We start from the raw sequence: 22801 nt of genomic DNA, 5'->3' as shown, positions 1-22801 counted from the left end.
ACTGGCACAATGAAAGCAGAAAGTGCCACAGAGACGTTGACAACTGCGTACTGGAGGAATATAATTTTTCTCCAGAGGGACGGCATAAAATGGAGTTGGGTGAGACACAATAAATGAGAAATACTGCTTTACAACTGTCAGCGGCACTACTACATTTGACAGTTCCATATGCAGATGGCAGTCTAGTAGGAGATGGAGTAATGAAAAAATATAAAATTCAGTTTGACTATGAATTTGTCATCTAAGATGAGGCCTTTGTGGAGCTAACAGAGTGAGTTATTTGTCTTTTTTTTTTGGGTCTGTTTGTGTTTGCTCGTGTGGGAGATGGCACAGGAACGTTGAACGGGAGCCGGAAAGCTGCCACCTTCATCCATACAGTCTGTGAGCGATGAATGAAACGACGGCAGACCTAGGAGTTCCATCCATCATGATGTCTCGACGCTTCACGCATTGCTTCCATGTGCACACGTGCGCACACGCACACATGGCACGTCGGTGCAGACTGGAGCAAACAGCTGCAGGCACTCAGCAGAACAGTCTTTGAGAAGATCCTGCTGGTTCAAAGATGAGCAAAGACTACGACCGTCTAGGTTACCTCGCCATTACATTCATTCACAATTCTTCCACTTGCTCCATATTGCTTGTCTTGACCTCAAAGGCAAAATCAAGTCAATGCAAACATCTTAAGCTACGTACACGAAGGGAATTGTGGTGCATGTTCAAGAACGCACTTATCGTGGCTTCTAGAACGCACGTTCAAACTGGACGAGTAAGGGCAGAATTCTTCTTTTCCTTTATCTACTGTTTACTAGCGCATGTCTGCCACCTACAGTTGGATAAGGCTCGTTGAGAAGTGTCAAAACGGTGCAAATATTGAGAATTCTGCTCTAGGCTTTTATCTTTCACAGCTCTATTCTGATATATGAAATACTTGGTGTCTTATAATTCCGGCTCGGCACAAACTGCAGTTATTAATTTCTTCTTCGTGATTAATTTTCAAACGGTCGACACTACTTCCATGAGTTAACAATGATGTCATCCATGCCATTCATTACCAAATTTTTGTCTCTGATTGGTGAAACCTCTACCTGGTTCAACATTCACTGGTGTTCAGTGGCCATATGTTTTAGAGCCCCTGAAACGTGTGTTTACACGCATTTATATACACTTTTCATTGAAAGTAGCTGCTTGAACCCTCGTTACCGAGGGCGGTGTGAACGTAGCTTCAGAAATACCACTCCAAAACGGCCACTTTACCATCCATATTGCAAAAGAGGAAGGAAGGGTCATGTATATTTTTTAATCATTTGATCTTAATTCTTTCTCCATCTTTCCCTAGCTCTGCTTTCGAGGTTCAGCCAGCCCCCTCAGCAGGGTCAGGGGCTGTAATCCTAGCCACATGTAATTACCCCTGATCGAGGTTGGGACCCTGTTCAAAGCAGATTAGCCATGCTTCCCTGCACCCCTCCTCCAAACCTCAGATGCAACAGATACAAAAAGGAGTAGAAGCGGAAGAATGACAACCACTCCCAAAGGGGTCAGCCTATAATCAGCCCCATAACCTGTCGCCTGCCTGGATGGGTTGTCGGGGGGGTTGCATGTGGGGCCGGTGGATGGATGAGTGAAGTAAGACAAAGACCCTTTTTCCCTTAAATCCAGGTTACAAAGGACACCTGTTGAAATGTATCCCCCTAAAAAGGAGCCACTCTTTTTCAAGTCATTGTATGTTTTTAGCCTTTATGTAAAAAGAATAATGTTTTTGTGTAGGGCATTGGTATATGTTTGCATTTGTCTGCAGAAAATCATGGATGAAACTGCCTTTTTTTTCTATCATAATGGGTTTAATCTGGATAAAAAATTTATTTTAAAATCAAAACATCTATATGCTCTTATGACCTTATTTAACTCCCCCATCCCTAAAACGACCACATGTGAGCCTTTTTGGGATTGTGCAAAGCCGCCCATCTGCTAAGAGGCTGAAGAAAGGATGAAGTGGGACAAAGTCAAGCCTGTACAACCTTTTTTCTTATTCACAGCTGCATTGATACAAAGACAAAAAGTATGTAAATTTGACAGCCATCAGTATTAACCATGAAAAAGCAAAAACAGCAGCAGCAGCCCTGCGACCCAAACGGTTCCGAAGGTGAAGAGCAACCTTCTTTTAGCTAAGCGTGAAAAAAAAACACTGATATGAGAGCCAAGGAAACAGAAAATATGACAACCTCGCAGGCTGAGATGCCCACGTGATTCCGTCAATGCTGCATGGGATTTGGGAAAACGTAAATATCTTGAGAAATGCTAATGCGGCAACCATTTGCAGGAGTCATTTGCCAAAGCACCGAAGCCATTTTAAGAGCACCAAGACCTCAAAGCACCACACAATTCCACTTATGGCCCGATCCATCATTTCCAAAGCCAGAGAGGTCTGTGAGGGTGGATACACCACCAATACGCTCAAGTCAGTAGAAGAGACACAGTGACTATACACTTTTAATGTTTTATAAGTGATGTTGAAGAAATGCTTTTATCCATAAAAAAACCCTCATTTTCTAGAATCTTTTGAAGGGGGACTGACCTGAAGCCCAGCAGAGCAGGTCCATTAGCGCAGGCCTCATGGAAGAAAAGTCCACTGTTGTCCTCAAACATAATTGCAGATCAGACTGAGTTAATTATGAAAATTGAGTGGGAAAAGTTCCCTGCTCAGAATTCAGAGATCATTTGAATTTCCCTCTAATATCATAAATCCAGCTTTTTCTTTGAAACCTCAGTAATAATATGGGAGAACAAGTGACCTCCATGTAACACCTGAAATGATCTGTCTTCTTAAAGAAAGGCTTTACACAAACGTTAAAACAACAAACCCCCAAATACATTTGTGATTTTCCTTGTCATGTTAGACTTTTGTTGGCAAATGTAGGTGTGAAAATAAACATTTATTAAGAGAAATCAAAAGGATGTTCATCCTGATGAGGAGGCGCGCTCCGTTTGCTCCAATGGACTTCCAGGATGGATGGGAGCAAAGGAGAGGCAGTAACTCCGCACATCGACACGCACGTTTGTTTGGAGGACAGTCACTTTAAAACCATCTCCACTCACTGGCATTTACCAATTTAACGCTCTGTTTGTCTGATTAAGGACACCTGTTCAATCACTGATCCAGTTTCCTTATCAGAAGATCAGAGCTCTGAACGCACCTGAACGCGGGGTTTCTTCAGTTAAGCGCAAACACACGCGAAGAGTGGAGAGACTGGACTTACCTATCAGCATCGTGCTTCCAGCAGTGTCTCCAGCTCAGCGTATCACCTGGTCCTACGACGGGTTTTTTAGGAAAAACAAATAAGAACGCACTTTTATCCCCGGACAGAGGACTCGCGCGACGCGCAACTGGAAACGTGATATGAGAAGCCTCGAGATCTGGCGCAGAAGATTCGAGGTAACTTGCTCCCTTTTCTCGTCTGCGGTATCCTTTCCTCACACAAGAACCCAAATGTCAGATCCTGCTGATGTTAAAATCCTGCGCTGCCGCTCCGCTCAGCCTGAAGGAGGCGAAGACTGGGGCTGTCGGAGGGGAGCGCCTCCTCCTCCTGATCCTACTCCTGCTCTCTCTCTGCGCTGTATCCTTGTCATTCCTTCCTCTCTTCACCTTAACTTGACAGGACTGCACGGAAGGGGCAGTTAGCTGCTTTTTGTAGCTTTCGCCCTTTTTTTTTTTTTACCTGAGCAACATATTAACCCTCTTCTTGTCCGAGTCACTGTAGGTGTATAAAGCAGGCGCATCAGCTAGGAGCGCTGGACCCAAAACATCCTATTATTAGAGATCTAGTGCTTTCTTTTGCACATTCCATTGGAAAATATATTTCTTCAGTATAGTTGGCAACAAACGGAGAGTAATGTTGTGAAGAGATGCTTTAAAGTCCCACTTTTGATCATCTTTTGATCTATTCAAAAAGTGTTCCCAGTGGTCTTTTAATTATGATTATGACATTTTTAGCCAAAATCCATAAACTTGTGCCATTTTCTATGACAAAGTTTCTGCAGAGTAGCAGGAGTTCATTAGGAATTTGCATCCAAGTTGTAGACAGACTGATGGTGCAGAGTAAGCCTGACCTCATTTCCCATCCTGCTTACACCCCCAACCTAACAATACAGGTGCGTCAAAAATGGCGATCAATGTTGGAGCTATCAAGGCCAACAGTTTTGAGCCAGATTCCAGCTCATATGAGGAAACGAAGCATGAATCTATTTGTCTGCAAATGGATGCATTATAATGGAGCAGAGATGTGAGCTTGTGGCCTGTCCATTGTAATTTCTATGTCACAACAACAATCTTTTTCAAACAGCATTTTTTGGTCTGGTCCGGATTCACAGCAAGTTGTATAAAGAAAAACAACATTAAGCTCAAACTTCTTTAGAAATGTCCTCCATCATCAGACAAATGTCACAAAACATGTTAAAAACACCAAAAACTTCATTTTCATCAGAGTGGGTCTTTAAAAAAAGCCACTTCTCTCATCCTCTTTGCATGTTCTGCGGTTACAAACTGGCTTGAAACCATAGAGCCTCTAGAGAAACTGGTTGGTTCCAGTCCTGCACTATAAATCGCAAATTTATCGTTATCGCGATTTTAAGCTGTGCAATATCCGTATCACAAAAGTCGGGGAAAATCGCGATAAACCCTTAATGTGCTAAAACAATCTTATGGCAGCTTGAAGTATTTAATGAATTGAATAAACCCCTTCATGCAATTAGATGGAGCTTTTATATTAGATATATTATACATCGAGAGTAATATCGTACATCAAGAGTTTTCCCCATATCGTGCAGACATAGTTGGTACCAATAAATCAGATAGCCTTGGTGCAATGTTAAGCTTTTTGGAGCTACGCCAAAGCACATCTCCCAGGGTGCTATCAATAACCTAATTACGCCATTAAACAGCTCCTTCTCTGCCTCTCGCCTCATTTTCCCCTTTTGCTACCCCTCTTCCTGCACTCTCCCTCTTTCTGTTGGCCCCTCCTCCTTTCAACTGCGCATCCATCTGTGTTTGTGTCCCCACGTTCGTCACTCTTCTTTTCCTATTTCTTGTACTTGCTGTAGTTTGCAGAAAAGCCTGCTCTGGCTTCAGCTTCAACCACATTTCTGTCATTTCTGACCAATATTGTCGCGCGCAATTGGTAAAGCCATAAAATGTGCATCGCCTGTCTCTACTGACCGTTTAAAGGCTCTAATTTCACACTTGTACACATTTCATCTATGCTCTTTATCAGCCAGCTCGTTATCATGCTGTCTTTCCACTCCAAGTGCAGGAGTGGAGAATGGCAGCGGCGAGAGGTTGCAGAGGAGTTTCTTTTTAAACATGAAATATTGCCCCTGACAGGGCGTTATGTGAGCTGCCTTTCTCCTCCAATCCAGGTTTCGATTTGTCGTCATTCGCCGTGGCAGCAATGGACCTAGAAACTCTCCCTTGGGGGCAAAGTGGAGGGTAGGGGGGCAGCTGGGCTGTCCTGCTGCCTCACGCCAACCGGCCGCCTGGCATGTCAGGGCTCAGGCTAATTAGAAACACAGGAACGGCTCCAAGCTTGACATCCGCCAGCCTCAGCCAAGACGATTTGTTCTACCCTATTTGTTCTATATGTGAAATGATTGAAAAGGGTTACATCTCAGCGGGGCGTCTACAGCTACACTGTTTGTTTTTGCAACAATTTCACCTATAAGCCGATGTATTCTGCTGCCTACATAACAAAAATATTTATTTTCTTTATGTCAAACTGTCATAACAAAATCACAAGTTTGAAGCAAAGACGATTCTTTTTTTTTTTTTTTTTAAGATTGCTTTTAAGACTATCTTTAACTAACCAAGGTTGTAGGGTTAGATGGGTTGAGGATTAATAAAAAAAAGGAAAATCTATCAATTTTCTAAACCTAAAATTCTGAGTGTTTTTGATAACTTTTTCTTGGAAAACTCATTTGAGTCCATCACAACTGCTCATTGTACTTTATGCCATAACTGGTAAAGCAAGTGTCCATCAGTGGATCTAATGTCCCCAGAGCATCTTTGAAACTACAGCTGCAGCACTTTTTGATTCAGTTACCATGGTTACATGTTTACACTTTATTTTCATTCATCACAAGTTAGTGCAGAAGGCACAGTTGACGTCCCACTGGTCCCCAGTAATTCAATAGCGGTACTGTTTAAGCTTGGAGACACTTAGACCTGAACAGCTGACGCTATGAGACAAGGGAAAACGTGTCGTTTAAAGGTATTTCCTGCTAAAAAATAAACAAATGTGTCACTTTTTTCATGCATTATTCTTTTGCTTTTTTACCTTATTATGTAACAAGCAATGTTATCCAAACACTTGTTTTGCTGTGTGACAATCTGCAAAATTTGTTTTTGGTGTTTTTGTCACATTGCTATGGCATTTTTCTAATAATGGAGAACATATATAAAGAAAATCAAGCATTTCAGAGTTTTTTTGTATTCAGTCACTGTGAATCAGGAGGAGATGAAAAAATGCTGTTCGAAAAAAAAAAGCGTATTTGTAAAAATACGATGGGGGGGGCTACAAGCTCCCTGTTCCACTCCATCGCATCCACTTATAGATGACTAGAAATATATCTGTTTTCCTCCTCTGAGCTGGCGATCTGGTTCAAAACTGTACGGCTGGATAGCTCCGATACTGGTTGTTGCACCGCTTACGTTAGCATATAAAAAGATGGGTGATGGGAAGTGGAAGTTGGCTTGCATTCCCTTCCACAACTTAGAGTTGACTTTCTAACAAACTGCCTCTCTGCAGAAACGATGTCCAAGAACACAGATTTATTTGATTTTTGCTAAAAATGGAAAAATTATCATTTAAGACCACTGGGAACACTTTTAAAAGAGATCAAACAATGACTGGAGTTGGTCATTAAATTGGCCTGAAGCCCTCAAAAGATGACTCAAACATGTACAGTATCTTTGATTCGCTGACTGGTTAAAACCACATAAATGTTTGTTAGACAAATAAAAATGAGAATGAAGCATCTGTCATTCTGTCATCTATACGTATTTACATTAAAACAAGATTTTGAATTTGGACGGTAGTAATCTGGTTTAGGTGATGCCAAGATGCTTTGATTTTACAGTGTAAAATTGACATTTGTAGTGATTTTTCAAAGTAAAAGCTGAAATGATGAATTATCCAAGTGACTTCCAACATCTTAAAATTGTAAGAAGAAAATAACATAATGATAATGATGAATTAATGTCCAGCATGTTCTTAATGTGAGAGGACAGAGAGTATGCAGTTTCCACTGGGGTGCCTTTAACACGATGGCTGACTTGCTGCGAGCCAAGTATCTATGGTGATGAGTGACGAACCCCGAAGAGAGGAGAAGGTCAGCCTGTCTCTCTTTGGTCTAATGAAGTGGTTTTGTCTCTTTACAGTGGACGTCTTTTTGGTGGTTTTCTCACCGTTATTACTCTAAACTTTAAAAGCGCAGCACAGGATAAGTGACTCCAAGTACGCCAAAACTGATTAAAATGATCATTTGTGTAACAACAGGCAACTTGTCTGTTATTTCTGCACTTGTGGTGCCTCCATCCTCGAAGTGAAGGTCATAAAAATTGTAAAAGAGATGTTCCAACCTTGAAAGATGATCTGTAACTGTTCTTTAAATCCACACATGTACAGTTATCATTCAACATTATTATACTTATTTTAAAACCACTTTTGCTGTGTTTAAGCTCCTTCACACTTAAAAAGCTCCAGTTTTCCTGTGAATAATCACAGCAAAATTTCAATTCTCTTTCCAAACTCTGCAGATTTAGCTCTTTATCACACTGCAATCCCCAGTTTTCACACAAAACGGTTGGATTTGTCCTTGTATTTTTCTGTGGTGATAAAGCAATTAAAACTTCTAGCCAATGAAATACTAATGCAAAATATAAAGGTCACTGCCTCCTCATGGTCTTTTATTTTATTCCTCTGTAACACCTCCAAATGATTGCTATTACTTCAAAAATGTTCTATTTAGATTTAATAACTTTTGAGTAATGGGTCAAAAACAATTATCAAAATAAATATTATACATTTACATCATGTGTTTAATCAAATTCAAATAAATTCGCAAATTTATGAACAGAGTCCACTTTTTTTGATTAAAGTCAATCCTTTTTTGGTCAGACTGGTGGATTATTGAAAATTTAAAAAACAGGATCAGTAGTAAAGTGTGTAGATTCAGGCACATACATGTGCATGTAGTGCAAATAAATAATGAATTCACACCAAGACCAAGCAATTTAAACTTCATTTTTACAAAATAATTTCAAAGTTTTCTGTCACACAGCTGCAATAATATATGATGGGGTAAAGAGACAAGGTATGCATTCATCAATTTTCCAAACCCTTTTGGGGGTTGCTGGAGCCTATCACAGCTACTGTTGGGCAAAAGTGGGGTACGCCCTTGAACGGATGCCAATCTGTCGCAGCATTCATTCGTTTTGGACTTCTATATTCAAAACTCTTGTGTTCACGAGTTTCTATGATTGTTTTTGGCCTCTATGGACAAAACGTGTGACTATGGAATGCGGGTTGAAGTTAAACCAAGTCAAACTTTGAGCAATCAGGCAATCGAATTTGGGAGTGGCATATGAATTGTGGGCCTTTTAAATCACAGAACTGCCAACTGTTTGAAAACTGACCATGGAGGAGAAATTAATAATTGCAAATTGTGCAATTATGACACCAAGGCTGACTCCTAATTGCTATCTACCCCTGGCTACTCCATATTGCTCCAATTGTAGGGGCATTTGAAGCTGTAATGGTGTCTGAAAGTGTTTATTTTAAGGAAAAGCTGTAGCAACTTAGGGGCTGGCTATCCCTCCGCTAGAAGGGAGAAACACATTTTTTCTTGTGGGTGCTCTCTGAGGTACAGAAGGTAACATTTAAATGTAAGTATTAAGTTTTTGTTTTTGCATGACTATTATATATAATATATAATATATATATAATATAATATATATAATTTTATATATAATATATATAAAATTCCGATTCGAATTTCTCATGATGAAAACCATCAGAAGTAATTTCAGATATCAGAATAGATCTGTGAAAGAATAACCATGGTGCAAGATTTGCGAGATTTGTACCGCGTCAACATTTTGCTTCTTCCAACTGAAGGTTGCAGACATGTGCTTGTAGACAGTAGGAAAAGGAAAAGAAGCAGAAGCCCCTTCCTGCTTGTCTATGGGATAAATGCGGGTCTGAGAACTCTTGTTCTTGAACACGCGTCACATGTCTGGTGTGTACGTAGCTTTAGAAGCAGACAGATCAATACCTTATCCCGTTTAACATCCGTCTTCATAGGATGGGCATATATGAATGGTGCGGATTTCAGAAGCTTCCAAGCACTGAGAAACAAGGTGCAACTTTACCGTTGATCTTCTTAAACAAGAGATTGTTGCTTTTTCTTGTTATTGTTTCTGTGACTGCATTTCTGAAGTAAACAGAAGCTTGGATGAGATACTAAACTGAAGTGTGAAGGTTGACATCAGGAGTTATTTATGATAGTATTTAAAAAATGAAATCTTTTTCTGCATTTACTGAAAATGTTTGCATAAAACTTGGTCAATAATTTGTGAACTTGTGCTAATTCTAACTCTGCATAACCTCCTGCTGGCACAAACAAACAAAGCGGCGTGTTTAAAGATGCAGCTGCTTGGCAATAATTACAAGTTATTACAGTTTTATATTATAATAGCAAAATGCAGAACATCTTAATAACTCAGCCATAAAAAAATGGTGACAAATGCAAATAGATGGTGTTTACCAATCAAAAATCCCATGTCCTGACGTGTTGAGTGAAAGGCTAATTTATGATAAGTTAAGCCAGCCCTGACTCTGCAGTTCTGAGCCACCAGCTTCCTCATTAAAGCTGAGTGTCATCCTGCAGCCGAGGCTCAGGCAGGTAATGACTGGCAGCAGCTGAAGAGAATAACAACTGTCTTCCTTTCACTGAGCTAATCATTTTCTTTTCCATCAGCCCCACATTTCTCCAAAGAAAACTTCTGACCACTCTACTTCCCCGGCGTCCTTCTCTTTGAAACCCTGACACTTTCACTCGCCAGATTGACATCTACCAATCTCTTTCTTTCCTCATCTCTCCGTCAATTTGCTTACTTCAGTGTCACGTTATTTGCTCTTCGCTATCTCACAGCAGACTTCAGCTTTTTCCCCGGACAAACAAACAGACGAATGGAAGTGCACTGGAAGGGAACGCCCTCGGAGCAGAACGGCCCGACCGGCTAACTGAATGACTGACAGTGAGGCTAACTAAGTGACAGAGAAACTGACAGCAGGCTTGAACACTGAGAGGATCCACAGTGAGCAGCTACAGTAATTTAACGATGGATGAACATAAAAGACAGATACTGATGTGGACAGCGTTAGACACCCCTTCCAGGAACAGCACCTGAGGACCAATAACTGCTTCTCCTAAGCTAAATAAAAAGAACATTTTTATTTATTTATTATTAAGGGATTCAGCAGGTTCTGAAGATGGATTTACACAGACATGTTATAGTGTTTAATTTTTTTTTTCCAGAAAATCAGTTAGAAAGCACAAAATACACTTGTTAATTTGTCCAAATGGATCGTTTATTCAATCTTTAGAGTGGCAGAATACATAAAATAGATTTTACATGGGCAATTTCAGCAATTTTATTGGTTCACAGTGTATTGTGCGACCATTGTGAAACTCTAAAACATAATTCTGTCATCTTAAATGCTTATTTTTTAAAGAGTTGTTTTTATTATATTAAGGCTGTATCGCTAAAAATATTTTCCCATTTAATGGTGCTTTAAAACCAATGATTTTGTTCAAAAATGAACAGTCAAAAGATATTAAAGACAAAAAAGTAAACTCAGAATATTTTGGGGAAAAAAATCTTAGAAAAAATAGGAACAATTTAGTGTCCTATATAAAAACAAGACAATTGTATTGGTTTTTTAATCAGATGTTTTGTAGAGAAGAGGTGAATAGCCATTATCTTTGACTTTTGGGAACTTTCTTCTGCTCACTGAAGGATTTTTCATGCAACAAAAAGTTCAAATTCACCTGTTTTTTGCAGAAAACACCATAAATATCCATATAATCTTCCCTGACAACAAGCCCCTAATACCCTCATTTGTGAACAGTAGCTTTAAGCTTTTTATTACATTAGTGGACATTGTTTATTGACCTCTAAACATGGGTTTCTCTGAAAATGATTTTCCACAGGTTGTGTCAAACCATCCGTTTATTTGAGTTAACCCAGAGCACGGACATGCCATCATGTCAACACGACACCGGCGGTGTGTGACTGGGTATTGCAAGTGCTCGCACCTGCACGTTCAATCTTATCACAACAGGGGAGTGACACCCCATTTAGCATCACTGTCACATGTGGTTTCACAGACAGACAAACACAGATGCAGGCAGACGGATGTTGTGTGTGTGTGTGTGTGTGTGTGTGTGTGTGTGTGGGAGTGTGACAAGGAGACCGAGTCACATGAAAAGAAAGCTGGGCTAACATAAATAAATCATCAATGTGTTTCGTCACCTTGACTGAGTTCACAAGGGGGAGATGAAGAGTAGGACCGACGAGGGAGAAGAAGCTGAAGGAGGCAGGAACAGAGCGAGGAAAGCTTCCAGCTGAGAGGAACAAAAGGCACGCGGGAATCCTGATGTGTGCTTTAGGTTGAACACGGAAGGGTAAACAAAGACATCTGATTTCACATGATGCAACCAAACGCGTCTGCAAAGGGAAAACCCGGAACTCTATTACAGTATACTGCACATCAAGTCTTTCTTAAAGACTCATCGCAAACACTTGACTTGACAACCTGTACTTTAGTCTCTATCATATTAGTGATTAATTCTGTTGGACAAGTGTGTAGAGTCATAGAGGAAAATAGCCTGTACATTTTTTGGTGTAACTGCCCTTTTCAACAAGTTCTGGAGAAAAATGATGATGAAAACTATTTAAAGGAAAAACAAATGCACCCTGTCTGTTATCAACAGTAATTGTAGCTGACTGTAGTTGCAGTGTTTGATACAGTCATCTGTTAAAAGAGAGAAGAGGCTTTGCATCTGGAGACCACTGACGTTGGTAATGACCACTGACTTTATATGACCAAGTGAGTGTGGCACAATCATCTTTTGAGCTATTGTAAAAGCGTTCCCAGTGGTCTTTTATGATTTATGATGATTAGAATAAAGAAATACTAAGAAAATGCAATTTTTAGCTTAATTTCTTTTATATAGGTCCTCCATCATAAGAAAAATGACACAAGAGCATGTAAAAACATGATTTTCATTGAAATGGGTCTTTAACATAAAAGTAGCAGCGCATTGACGGTTATTCTGAAAAATATAATGACTGAGTAATAGCTGTTTATTTCTCAGAAGAAGTCTAAGGGGTTTTGGCTTCATGGAGACAGCAGGTAATTCCAATTGTGTTATCCTTTGGTTTTCTACTGAAACCTTCTGAGTATTTTACTCTGTGTTGCACAGAATGCATTTTGGAACTCAAACTTCTTTTGAACCTGCAATTTAATTGCAGGTTCAAAAGCAGATTCAAGAGCAGGTAGACTGGAATCTGGAGCCGGCTGAACGTGCTCTATCCACGCCGTGTGGTAACCCACAACGTTTACGTGATGCAGGCTGGACAACACTTTCACCTCTCGCAGAACCTCATTTTTCATCACAGAAACCCTCCTCCAGACTTTGGCAGAAACGTGGCCATACAAGGATGCAAAAACTGCAGCTCCAAATTTATTCAAGCAAGGAGGACAAAATCTTGAGGTTGAGTCGTAGCAACTGAACCTAAAATTTTCAGCACGGCCACCAGACTGATGAAGCCACTTGGACGAGCAGTGAAATGTCTCAAAGGAAAAATATTTAAGTCCAGTTGCTATGGCTCTACCTCAAGACTACGCCACCTGGATGACTGAGAACTTTCACTGGCATATTGCAACTCATTTTGGGAGGGAAATCCTAAAAATGGTGCAGGAATATGAGAAGATAGCAAGGAGGAAGAAGAGAAACAACAACAAAGCTGGAAGAAAAATATCTCCACCTTCTATGGGATCACAGCATAGTTAGGAGGTCATTAAATATACATGCTTTAAACCTTTAATCTTTTTTTCTTTTTGCTGTATAAACGTTGTCTAAACATTAAAAATCAACCTTAGAGAATCTAGCAGTTTCAGTAAATCCCTAAATCACAAGAAAGTGGAGAAAAATGGCCGCCTTCTTCTGTACTTTAAATTATAGACTTAAGTCTAGAAGTCTAGAAATAATGTTGCACTTAAACACCACAAGTATAAATTTATTTCAGTGAATCATTCTGAGTGAGTTTCTACATTATTAAACTGTCTGACTCCGTTGACCTGACCTCGTCTGCCATTTCCTCTTTCGGCTGCTGCTTGACAGAGAAAGTGAGAAACATGAAGAGAGAAAGAATAAAACTGGATTATACTTTTATTTCTTAATTGCAGCCTTGGCATGGTGGCCTGTAATTAAAGAAAGTCATTTCACAGTGAACTCTGCTGTGCTGCCATCGCATCGAAAATCGTTTAAAATGCTAAGGCGTTAAAGTTTTTGCTGCCACCTTCCAATACTATTACAGCTTTATTTGTAGGGAAAATTTTGAATTTACTTTAACATTTAATTTGTGAAACGCCAAAGAAGAGACACCAAATGAAAGATGTTCTCACCTGTGAAGCAGAAATGCACATGATGCCAAAAATCAGGCTCTTGTTCATCAGCAGCGAGGTGTAATTCTTTTTTTACACTAATATTTAGAAACATCAAACTGTGAAATCGAGTGGGGATAGTGGGCCACAGTTTGGCCCTGTGAAAGCAGACTCCGTTAAAAAAATGAAGAGTGTGAAAAAGTCCCCATCTCTGGCAGAGGCACCCGGAGGAGCAATCGTGCACGGTATTCACCTTGGAAGTGCTTGCATCTTTGGGCCCAATAAATAATACAATGAGTGAGTCAGGGAGTTTGCTTTTTGAGTCAGATAAAGAAAGTCATTGTGGGGGTGGAATACTGCTGTGTACAATGAAGATAAGGCTTTCCAGAGTTAAAAGCAAGAGCTCTCCCATAACAAATGTGCCTGGTGAACAACCTTGTGCTTGTACAGAGTCATTTTAATATGAAAACAAAGGGTAAAAATCCTTTCCTCCCAAATAATTAATGTGTTTGTAAAATAATGGCATCCCATTATGTGTTCTAATACTAAATATTTAAGTTTTGATTATTATAAAATGAGCTTGCTTTAATATTTTAACCTCACTGACCACAGAAAACAACCTGCTTTGATCGTTTCATAATGTGACAGCAGAACGTCACAGGGAAAACATCAGAGGAGAAACTGCTCCGCCTTGAGACCTGCCTCCACCGTGAGCGCTCTCAGAGGACGTGAAAGGTGAAGGGGGGGGAGGTCATCTGATGGGAGTAATGCAATGATGAAAACACGACCCACTGCAAAGATTTGGTTTTGTTCTTCTGTGAAAAAAATGTCCCTCTGCACCCAAAGCTCATTCCTTACTTGAATTACACCCTCCCACAAATGAGAAGTGAATTTCTCATAAACCATTGCCGCTCTGCAGAAACTAAGTTCTAGAAAACAACAAAGGTTTTTTGATAATCTGGCCAAAAACGGCACAATCATAATTAAAAGACCAGTGGGAACGCTTTGACAATAGATCAAAAGAATTTTGGAGTGGGGCTTTAGCCATTTTCCAGCTGGCATTCGTGCATTCCTTGCATGTTTTAAATGTAATCAAATAGTTTTAATGGAAGCCCGTAGTATCACAATGATCTTGTGGAAGGTTCTCTTGTCACAGTGGCCGTGCCCCCCACCCACAGCCATAGTGCGTGTTTGTTTTTTGTCTTTGTGTTGTTGTCCATTTTTGCCTGTTTCCATTTTGTGCCTTCTTGCCGTTCTTCCTCCCCTTCCTCATGGCCGCCTATCCCAGCACGCCAGCTCACGTGGACACTGTGGGTGGATTCGTGCTCCATCATTTCCTGGGGCTGGCTGTCGAGGCGGATCAGGATGCCAAGTGAGTCTAATGTTGACGTATTTAGACAGCTCCACTCTGACTCGGAGGGGTCCAGTGGACCAAGCACAATATGCATACTACCCCCGCCCCTCCCACGCCTCATCATCCAAACACAGACAAAACACATGTAGAAAAGCTCTGTGGAAACATTGTCTGGACATAATTGTGCAAACACACTGTGTATGCATGCCTAACTGTGTCACTTTAGAGTAAGGATGAGTCATACCAGAAAGCATAATGGGTCTATTAATAAAAATATATAATTGCAATGAATGCTAGCTTAGGGGAAGGATGTGGGAAGATGAAAATTAGGATACATTTTATGTTGTGGGGTGATAATAGGGAAACATTTGACAGAAAACAGCATAGACTGATGTTGACACATCAGATTGGAAGGTTCTGTCAAAAGATACCAGGTGGAGAGTTCAACTCTGTGCAATTTACACAGTAAAGATCCATCCATCCCTTTTCTAAAGGCTCAACTCACTTGCATTGATTATTGATGCACAGACTTGGAAAGAAAACAGAACAAAAGCAACTCGTATCTATCGACTGTCTTTTGCTACTTTTTTTTTTGCCTTAATTTTCTCTGAATGTGAGCACAATACAACGCTCATTCATGCATGAGAGTTTGTACCAACCATGCTTTTGACCGTCTCAAACCTGTAATTTTAACGTCACTTCAGCTTATTTTGAAATCAAAAGCAAGCCACACTTGTTCTCCTCAAAGGAAATATCCCAACACATTTTTTTATGGAAATCCATCAAGGCTTCCATAACATACACTTTTTTTTGGCTGAGAATTGATGTGCTTTAAATATAGTATCTCATTCATTCATTCATCTTCTTGACTGTTTATTCCCTTTCGGGGTCACGGGGTTGCCGGAGCCTATCCCGTATCTCAATGTATAAAAAAAAAACACTTGCTTGGCAGGTTGAGAGGGAGAAGCCTGAATAAATTAAAAGTGCATGTCTCTGCAGCTCTGGCTCTACTCTGCTTCCGTTAGAAAAGCGTGAGATGAAGTCACGGTTACCAGCAGCGTCTTCGGAACAGTGTCTGACTAAACTGACTGATCGGAAATGAATGGTGCAGCCTGACACAAGTCGTGGCGACACACCGTGGATGTGACAATCCACACTGCAGCACGGGATCTGCCCTCTATTTGAATTCACTGTTGAATGAAAAGCAAGATATGAAAACCTTTTTTCTTTTTCATTTTTGTGTCCGTTTGAACTTTGAAAATGGGGGTATCAGAGGAAAACTGTGAGATTTGGTGCTGTACTTTGATATGCAGCTGCAGCATCCTTTAGACAGCAGGAAGTCTTTTTTTCGTGATTGCAGTTCCAGAAACGGAGTGCAATCAAGATACAGAAGCAGCACAAGAAACCGACTCGTTTCTGTAGGAGCCTCCTCTGGTTTTCTTAAACAGACGCTACTCTGTTTTGAGCGTTTCAGGGTCAAGCTCGGATTCTGCTTAACACACACACATGTGAAAAACACACTAAACCCGGCCTGACAGAGAAAAGAAAGAAAGAGAAAAAAATCACTTTCATAATTCAAAGTGCTGCCAAATTCCTGATTCCAGTGAATACAAAAGCAGGTGCAGAGCTTGGCAGAAATGTCACACAACTCTGACCACTCTGGCAGGTAAATTCTCAGAGGGGACGATGTGGAGGGGTGCTTATTCCAGGGGGAAGAGGAGGGAGCTGGGGACGTTGTTGCCATGCAGCTGTGAGATTTCCACAGGAGTCTCCCAGTCCTGTGGATCTCTCACACACAGTCAGGTGCCAAGACTTCTGTCAACATCCCCAGACTTCTGTCAATATCCGCAGCCGCGCTGACCTTTCTTCTTTTTTCTTAGGACATATTCTGATTAATGTCACTAATGACAAAGTGGAAGGTAATACGCCAAATCAGAGATGTGGTTTCAAGAGGGAAAAATGCAGGGTCATGGTTTCCTTTCTCGTTTTATCCTTGGACAAAATACTGACAGAAATAGGATAGTATGAGCAGTAAATTGATCTTAAAATAAAAAAATAAATTGAAAAGAGTAAAATGAAATTAAGGTCCAATTCTCTTTGAAACAGGTTTGGCTGTTTAAATTATAATTGATAGACCACTGAAAACGAGCTTTAAAAGAGCTCAAAAAATGATTGGAGTGGATCTTTAAGCCACCAATAAATGTTCAAATCTTCAAACATCAGGTTTCTGTTTAGAGGGAGAGTGCTGCTAGTGTATGTCTCCTTCATTCTCTGTTGACATTTACATTGAGGCAGTTTTGTGACACCTGGAAGAACAGGGACAAACTGTTTTTTACAATACATCCTCACATTGGCTTGAGGCACTCCCAGGTGATGGCTTTCAATCCAAACCCACAGCTGTTAGTACAGGCAATAATGAGAAGTGATATGAGGATTATGTAAGGCTGAATTACAGTCATCTCTAGGCCACAGTGTGACAGTTCCAGAACAATGTGCCATGAGTCCCAAGGGTGATAAAGGAATAGGTCATGCATCAAGTGCTTGCACTTTGTTTCATTTGAAAACAAAAAGGCGACACATTTCTTATTCTAACACAGAGCACATGTGCTTATTCTCTAAAACTCGTAGCTATGATGTTCATACTTGGTTTGGTGGGAAATGCCAAAAGATTTGCCGACTTTATTTGATTTGGTTTTCTGTCACCCTCAGAGCAATTTCACAGAGTTACAATAGCGGCTTGGTAAGTGGGGGTATTACTAAAAATATCACTGAGCAGGAAAAAAAAGAGGGAATAGGAGAAAAAAGAAAACCCATCAAGATTAAGGTTCAGGGTTATTCTTCCTCTGACCACATAATGATGATCATCTGCACCCCTGAATATCTGCCTGCAAGACATTTTCGAATTTTCTTGGGTCACAAATTTTAAGATTTAAATTTGTGGTTCTTTCCACATGTCCTCTCTTTGTTTTGATATGCAAAAGAGCTTCTTTCTGTGTAATGATTGGAAGATCTTTACTGCAGCTCTTCCCCCTTTTATTTATTGGCTGGTTAATCAAATTAAAGAATCTATTCAGCTACTTTAAGCCTTAGTTATAGCTGCTCCTTACGGGTGGATATGGGCTGTCTGCAGGCAAAAAAATGTGCAAACCTGTAAGGGGTGTGCAGGTGACCCGCACAAAACATCAAGGTCATCAAGCACCTACATATCACCTGCATACCCTGTAAGTGCGGCATTCACACGCTGTCAGTAAGGAGCCGGTACTTGCACCTTATTAACCACTAGATTGTGGCGTAAGGACAACCGTACGTAAAATGTGGCCATTCCTCTTTAGGAGCCTCCAAAGGCCTGAACAACACAACAACCTCCATGTGACTGAGGCTTTAGTCAAATCTAACAGAATATCTAAGGTCAAATCAAAATGCTGAACCTCACTTCCATGTTAACAATCTCAAATAAGGCAGCTGTGGATGGATGCTCATACCTTCAGACTTTTTGCATTCCATCGTTTGTTACATTAGTTACATTCCCTTTTACTTTCTGAAATCGCAATTGTATACGTTAAATGTTTGAAAAAAGCAGGAAAAATGAAATTTTTTTGCACAAAGAGATGGGATGAGTTCTCTCCTTCTGTGGCACACCTTTTCTTATAGCACAAAAGAGATTTGACTTTAAAATGAATGACCACACTAATGCTAACAAAGACACTCAAATGTATGAAAAGATAGGATTGCAAGCTAATCCGGGCTAGCTCTAGCAAGCCTACAGGGGGCTGGTCTAATCCTGTTATCGGGCCCAACAGATGCTGTTGACAGAACAATAAGCAGGGGGCCAATATGGCAGCGTGGCCCCAAGGAGGTCATGAGCCAGACTCATCCCAGCAGCAGCAGCAGGATTGTTGGCTGGCTGGAGTAAGCCAGGCTCTGTGCTGGCCACACACACTAGATTATGCAAGCCTAAACGCCTCACTGCCACAGCAGCGACTCGGTTTCTGGTGCTAAAAAGTGTTTAGGTTTTTTCCCTTTTAGTTGTGTTAAGAGACATTTGTAATCAATTGTATAAATTTGCGGAAAAAAGAAGGATTTTAAGACTATGTAATAAGATAGGACTTGGGTCTGAAATGGGAAGTTGATTCCCTAAAAGAAGAGCGTAATGGTAGAAGGTCCAGCCCCCCATTCTGGAAATTCTGGGAACATATCTGCAGTCTGAGGACAGAGTATTTTTGTGTGGAAAATGTGGAACCACCAGATCTTTGGGACAAGATGGTGAATTCCTGTTTAACACTTTTACGTTGGTAAAAGAATTCTGACAAAAATTCAGCTTTTAACAGACTCCAATGAAGAAAAATAGAATGAGTGAATAGTGATTTCTCTTCCAATTGTCATGAAAGTTTATGTTGTGGGGTAGAAATCACAAAAAAGAAAAACTACAAACGTAGAAAAAATTAAAAATTTTAACTCTCATTTAATAATTTTACTCGTACTCAAGATATTTCATGTTGTGGTGATGTTTTACAATTTACTGAGCCTCCTTCAATGTTTTCTGCCCTCCGTGGCTGTGACACATAACATATCACCATGACGCAGCTGCGTCCTTGAGAACAGCTTTGTATTGAACTTTTTAGAAGTCTACGTGAGCTCAAATGGTAGCTTCCTTCACTTCCATGGTGAATTGTGTACTTTTTAAACCTGTTTTTGTGTGGAGTTTTCTTTCCGCCTCTGGTTTCTTCTCTATCTCTGAAGAAAGAAACCGCCTCGGGCTGGAAAGCTTTGTTTCTCACCTTCCAGCGAAGGATCTTTTCTTCTCCATACTGACTGCATCCTGCACACATCAACCGTTTTGATGTATGACTGATACATTTGAGTGAGGCTAAACACTGTCTCCAAAATGCAGCGTTGACCCAGGTCACCTTGTACATGACCTTGGTGACACACTAAACTAAACTAAACAAAAGAAATATTCCTGAAATTGCTGCTGTGACGTTGTCAGTGTGCGACTTTGTAGTTCTTAACATTTTAATTATGTAGGGGACAAAGCCCAAAGAGGTTTCATTGTCAAAAAATAATGGGTTACATATAGAGGGTTGATCGCATCAGATGGTAAACTGTGGAATAAGGGATAATAATAAGAATAATAATAATGGATTGGATTTGTCGATTTTCGTGCTGCCCAAAAGCAGAGGGTAATGTTGGAACAGAAGTTCAGTGACTGACATCTCCTGCAGCCAATCAACAGGAAAGATGGCACGCACACTCATTAAATGAGCGACGGCATCCATGGGAGCAGAAATAACAATGACGTTGGCAGTGATGAGGAGGAAAAGATTTGCTCCTCTCTTCTGACTTTCTGGTTTGTGTCCCAGTTTAACTAAATCCCATTAAAAAGGCTTTCATCTCACTGCACTTCATTACCAGCATAAATGCTGCGGCTCGCCCCAGAGACAGGCGGGGATTAGACGAAACTAGCTCATCAAAAATGTTACGCTCCCGAACCCCAGCAGTTTTTTTTTTAATAAAGACGCTAATTTTAAATTTGCAATATTGGATTATCCAAATAGACCCTCCAGAGCAGAAGGTGTCATTAAGATCAAGTTTGTTGTGGGTTCACATAAGCTTGTGTGTCCTCGTGTCCTTGTTAGGGGGAAAGAAACTGGCAGGATTACAGAATAACCACAGAACAATGTGTGTTTCCTGTCAAATAAATCCACCAACAAATTTAGAGAAAAAGCTATAAAAAAAAATGGTGGGGGGGATAAAAGACGCATTGAAGTCAAACAACAGTGGCGGAAAATAAGCAAAGATTGCGGGGGGGAGCTTGTATTGTGGTGTGTGATTGGATGCGATAGGTCAGAGGCTTTCACATGCATTTATGAATGCTTATTTTAAGCACAGCCCAGGCTGGGCTAATCTGTGCTGCTTGCCCGAATGAGGGTGCTGATTAAAAGCTAATTATACGCTACAGATTTGGCCTCTGGTGAAGACTCTGCTGATTCGCCACGGCTTGGACTCTGGCCTCAGTGCGTGCCTGTGGGCATCGGCTCCAGATAGCCATGCATGCAAGTCTACAAATCAGAGGGGAGCAAGAAGTGAGCTTTGTGTTTATGCCAGTGGAAAACAACCAAGTTCATATTCAACAAACATCCTTTCATTTAGTTTACTCACTAGGAATCATCTTGGATGTCGGTGTACTTTTGTTTGACAAAAAAAAAGGAAAAATCAGAGCGATATCTGCTAGTTTATTTGCTTGCTTATTTCTCAATGCTTTCTCTAGAGTTCTTGCTCCATTACAGGGATAATTGTGCGAGCTGTCAGACTGAGCAACGCTGCATGAGCGCAGATTGTGTGGGGCCATCCTCTCGGTGTCAGTATCACACATGTGGATGTGCACGTGTGTTGAAACAGTTCTGCTGCCAGTTTATTGTGTTTTGTTAATGAGCTGGCAGCTGGCACCAAAAGTCTAAAGATGAAAAGTCCAGGAAACAAAGATGGGTGCAAATGATAAAAGTCTAAACACCTTCATTTAAACCAATTTCTCTTTTAATTGAATGGTATTTGAAGCTTTTGGATTTTGTGAATTGTAGTGTTTGATGCATATTTGAGAGCAAATTGTATTGGACACTTTGCAAGGCAAACCTGAAGGGCAGGGTTTCTTTTCAGTCAAGGACATTTTAAAATTTTCTGTGCATTTCTTACACATAATTCCCCAGCCACTTAGACTTACATTAGCAATAAAATGACTAACAAGTGGCTTCAGAAAGGCTTTGGAAAAGATTCATTTGCCTAACCTTATAAATGCGCCAGTGACTCCGGGAATATTTTTTATCTTAAAATTCATACCTAAAATACCATATAAAATGTAAGGGACAAAAATAAAATAATGAGTCATTATTTATGATCAGTAATTATTTTAGGAGGTGGTATGTACCCTTTAAGTGAATGAATTCTGTATGTCTGAAGTCAAAATATGTAATTTTTGTCCTTAATTCCTTAAAAAATCTTTTAATTTAGATTTTATTGTATGCTTTTTATCTTTTTTTGTTTTACTTTAACAATTCCTATTTAGTTTTTTGCTAAATTGTATTATTTATTATTATCTTTTATAAGAAGAATGCAATTTTCAGACCTCAATATTCATGGACTAGATAAGCTCGGGTAAGTGTTCACAGCATGACACAGACAGATGGTAACAGCTTGCCATCACATTAAACATAAAAAAAAATGGGAAATGCTCCTAACCTCTGCACCTTTATTGGGACACTTTTTAAAACACTCCCATCATGCATTTCTTGCGGGACTGCATTTGATTTACAATGCGCCGCTCTCTGTCTGCCTTTGACTTCATTTATCTCTACATAAACTCTCACAGGAACACTTCCTCTCCTCTCCTCCAGCTGCTATTTCATCACTCAGACAGGAGGGGGTTAACATCCCTTATAGATGTAACAACCAAGAGAAAATAGACTGAATCACTCGTTGCCCGTTAGCATCTTGTCCTTGACATCATTACTCCTCCAGCATGACAGCGTTCCACTCCTGTGACCCTCCCAAAGGAACTCGCCCTCGTCCAGCAACACATGCAGAAAACATCGTGTCTCACAGCCAGTTGGCCACAGGGTGCCTCTTTGCTTATTTATGTCTTGGGAAGTGACAAAGTCACTTTCCTCAACTGTATATTTTGGTCCCGACTCTTGGGATTGATTTCCAATACAAAATCAAATAAAGAAAA

At 40.3% G+C, this 22801-nt stretch overlaps 1 protein-coding gene across 3 annotated transcripts in view; it reads right to left on the bottom strand.

Moving 5' to 3' along the window:
- The window catches only part of znf385c (zinc finger protein 385C), a 123726-nt gene that overhangs the window by 49637 nt on the left and 51288 nt on the right, over positions 1–22801 (bottom strand). Inside the window, exon 1 of one of the 3 annotated variants that reach the window (XM_011477946.4) lies at positions 3258–3662. The exons of the other annotated variants lie outside the window; for them this stretch is intronic. Coding sequence (XP_011476248.1) covers positions 3258–3267 — 10 coding nt within the window. The 5' untranslated portion in view covers positions 3268–3662. Of the gene's footprint in view, positions 1–3257; positions 3663–22801 lie in introns of those variants that run through there. 3 annotated transcript variants of the gene reach the window in all.

This window comes from Oryzias latipes, chromosome 8, assembly GCF_053564925.1.
Source record: "Oryzias latipes strain Hd-rR chromosome 8, Olatipes_Hd-rR_3.1".
NCBI lineage: Eukaryota > Metazoa > Chordata > Actinopteri > Beloniformes > Adrianichthyidae > Oryzias > Oryzias latipes.
Note: the sequence above shows the minus strand (reverse complement) of the source record. Positions and strands in the feature narration are given on the sequence as shown.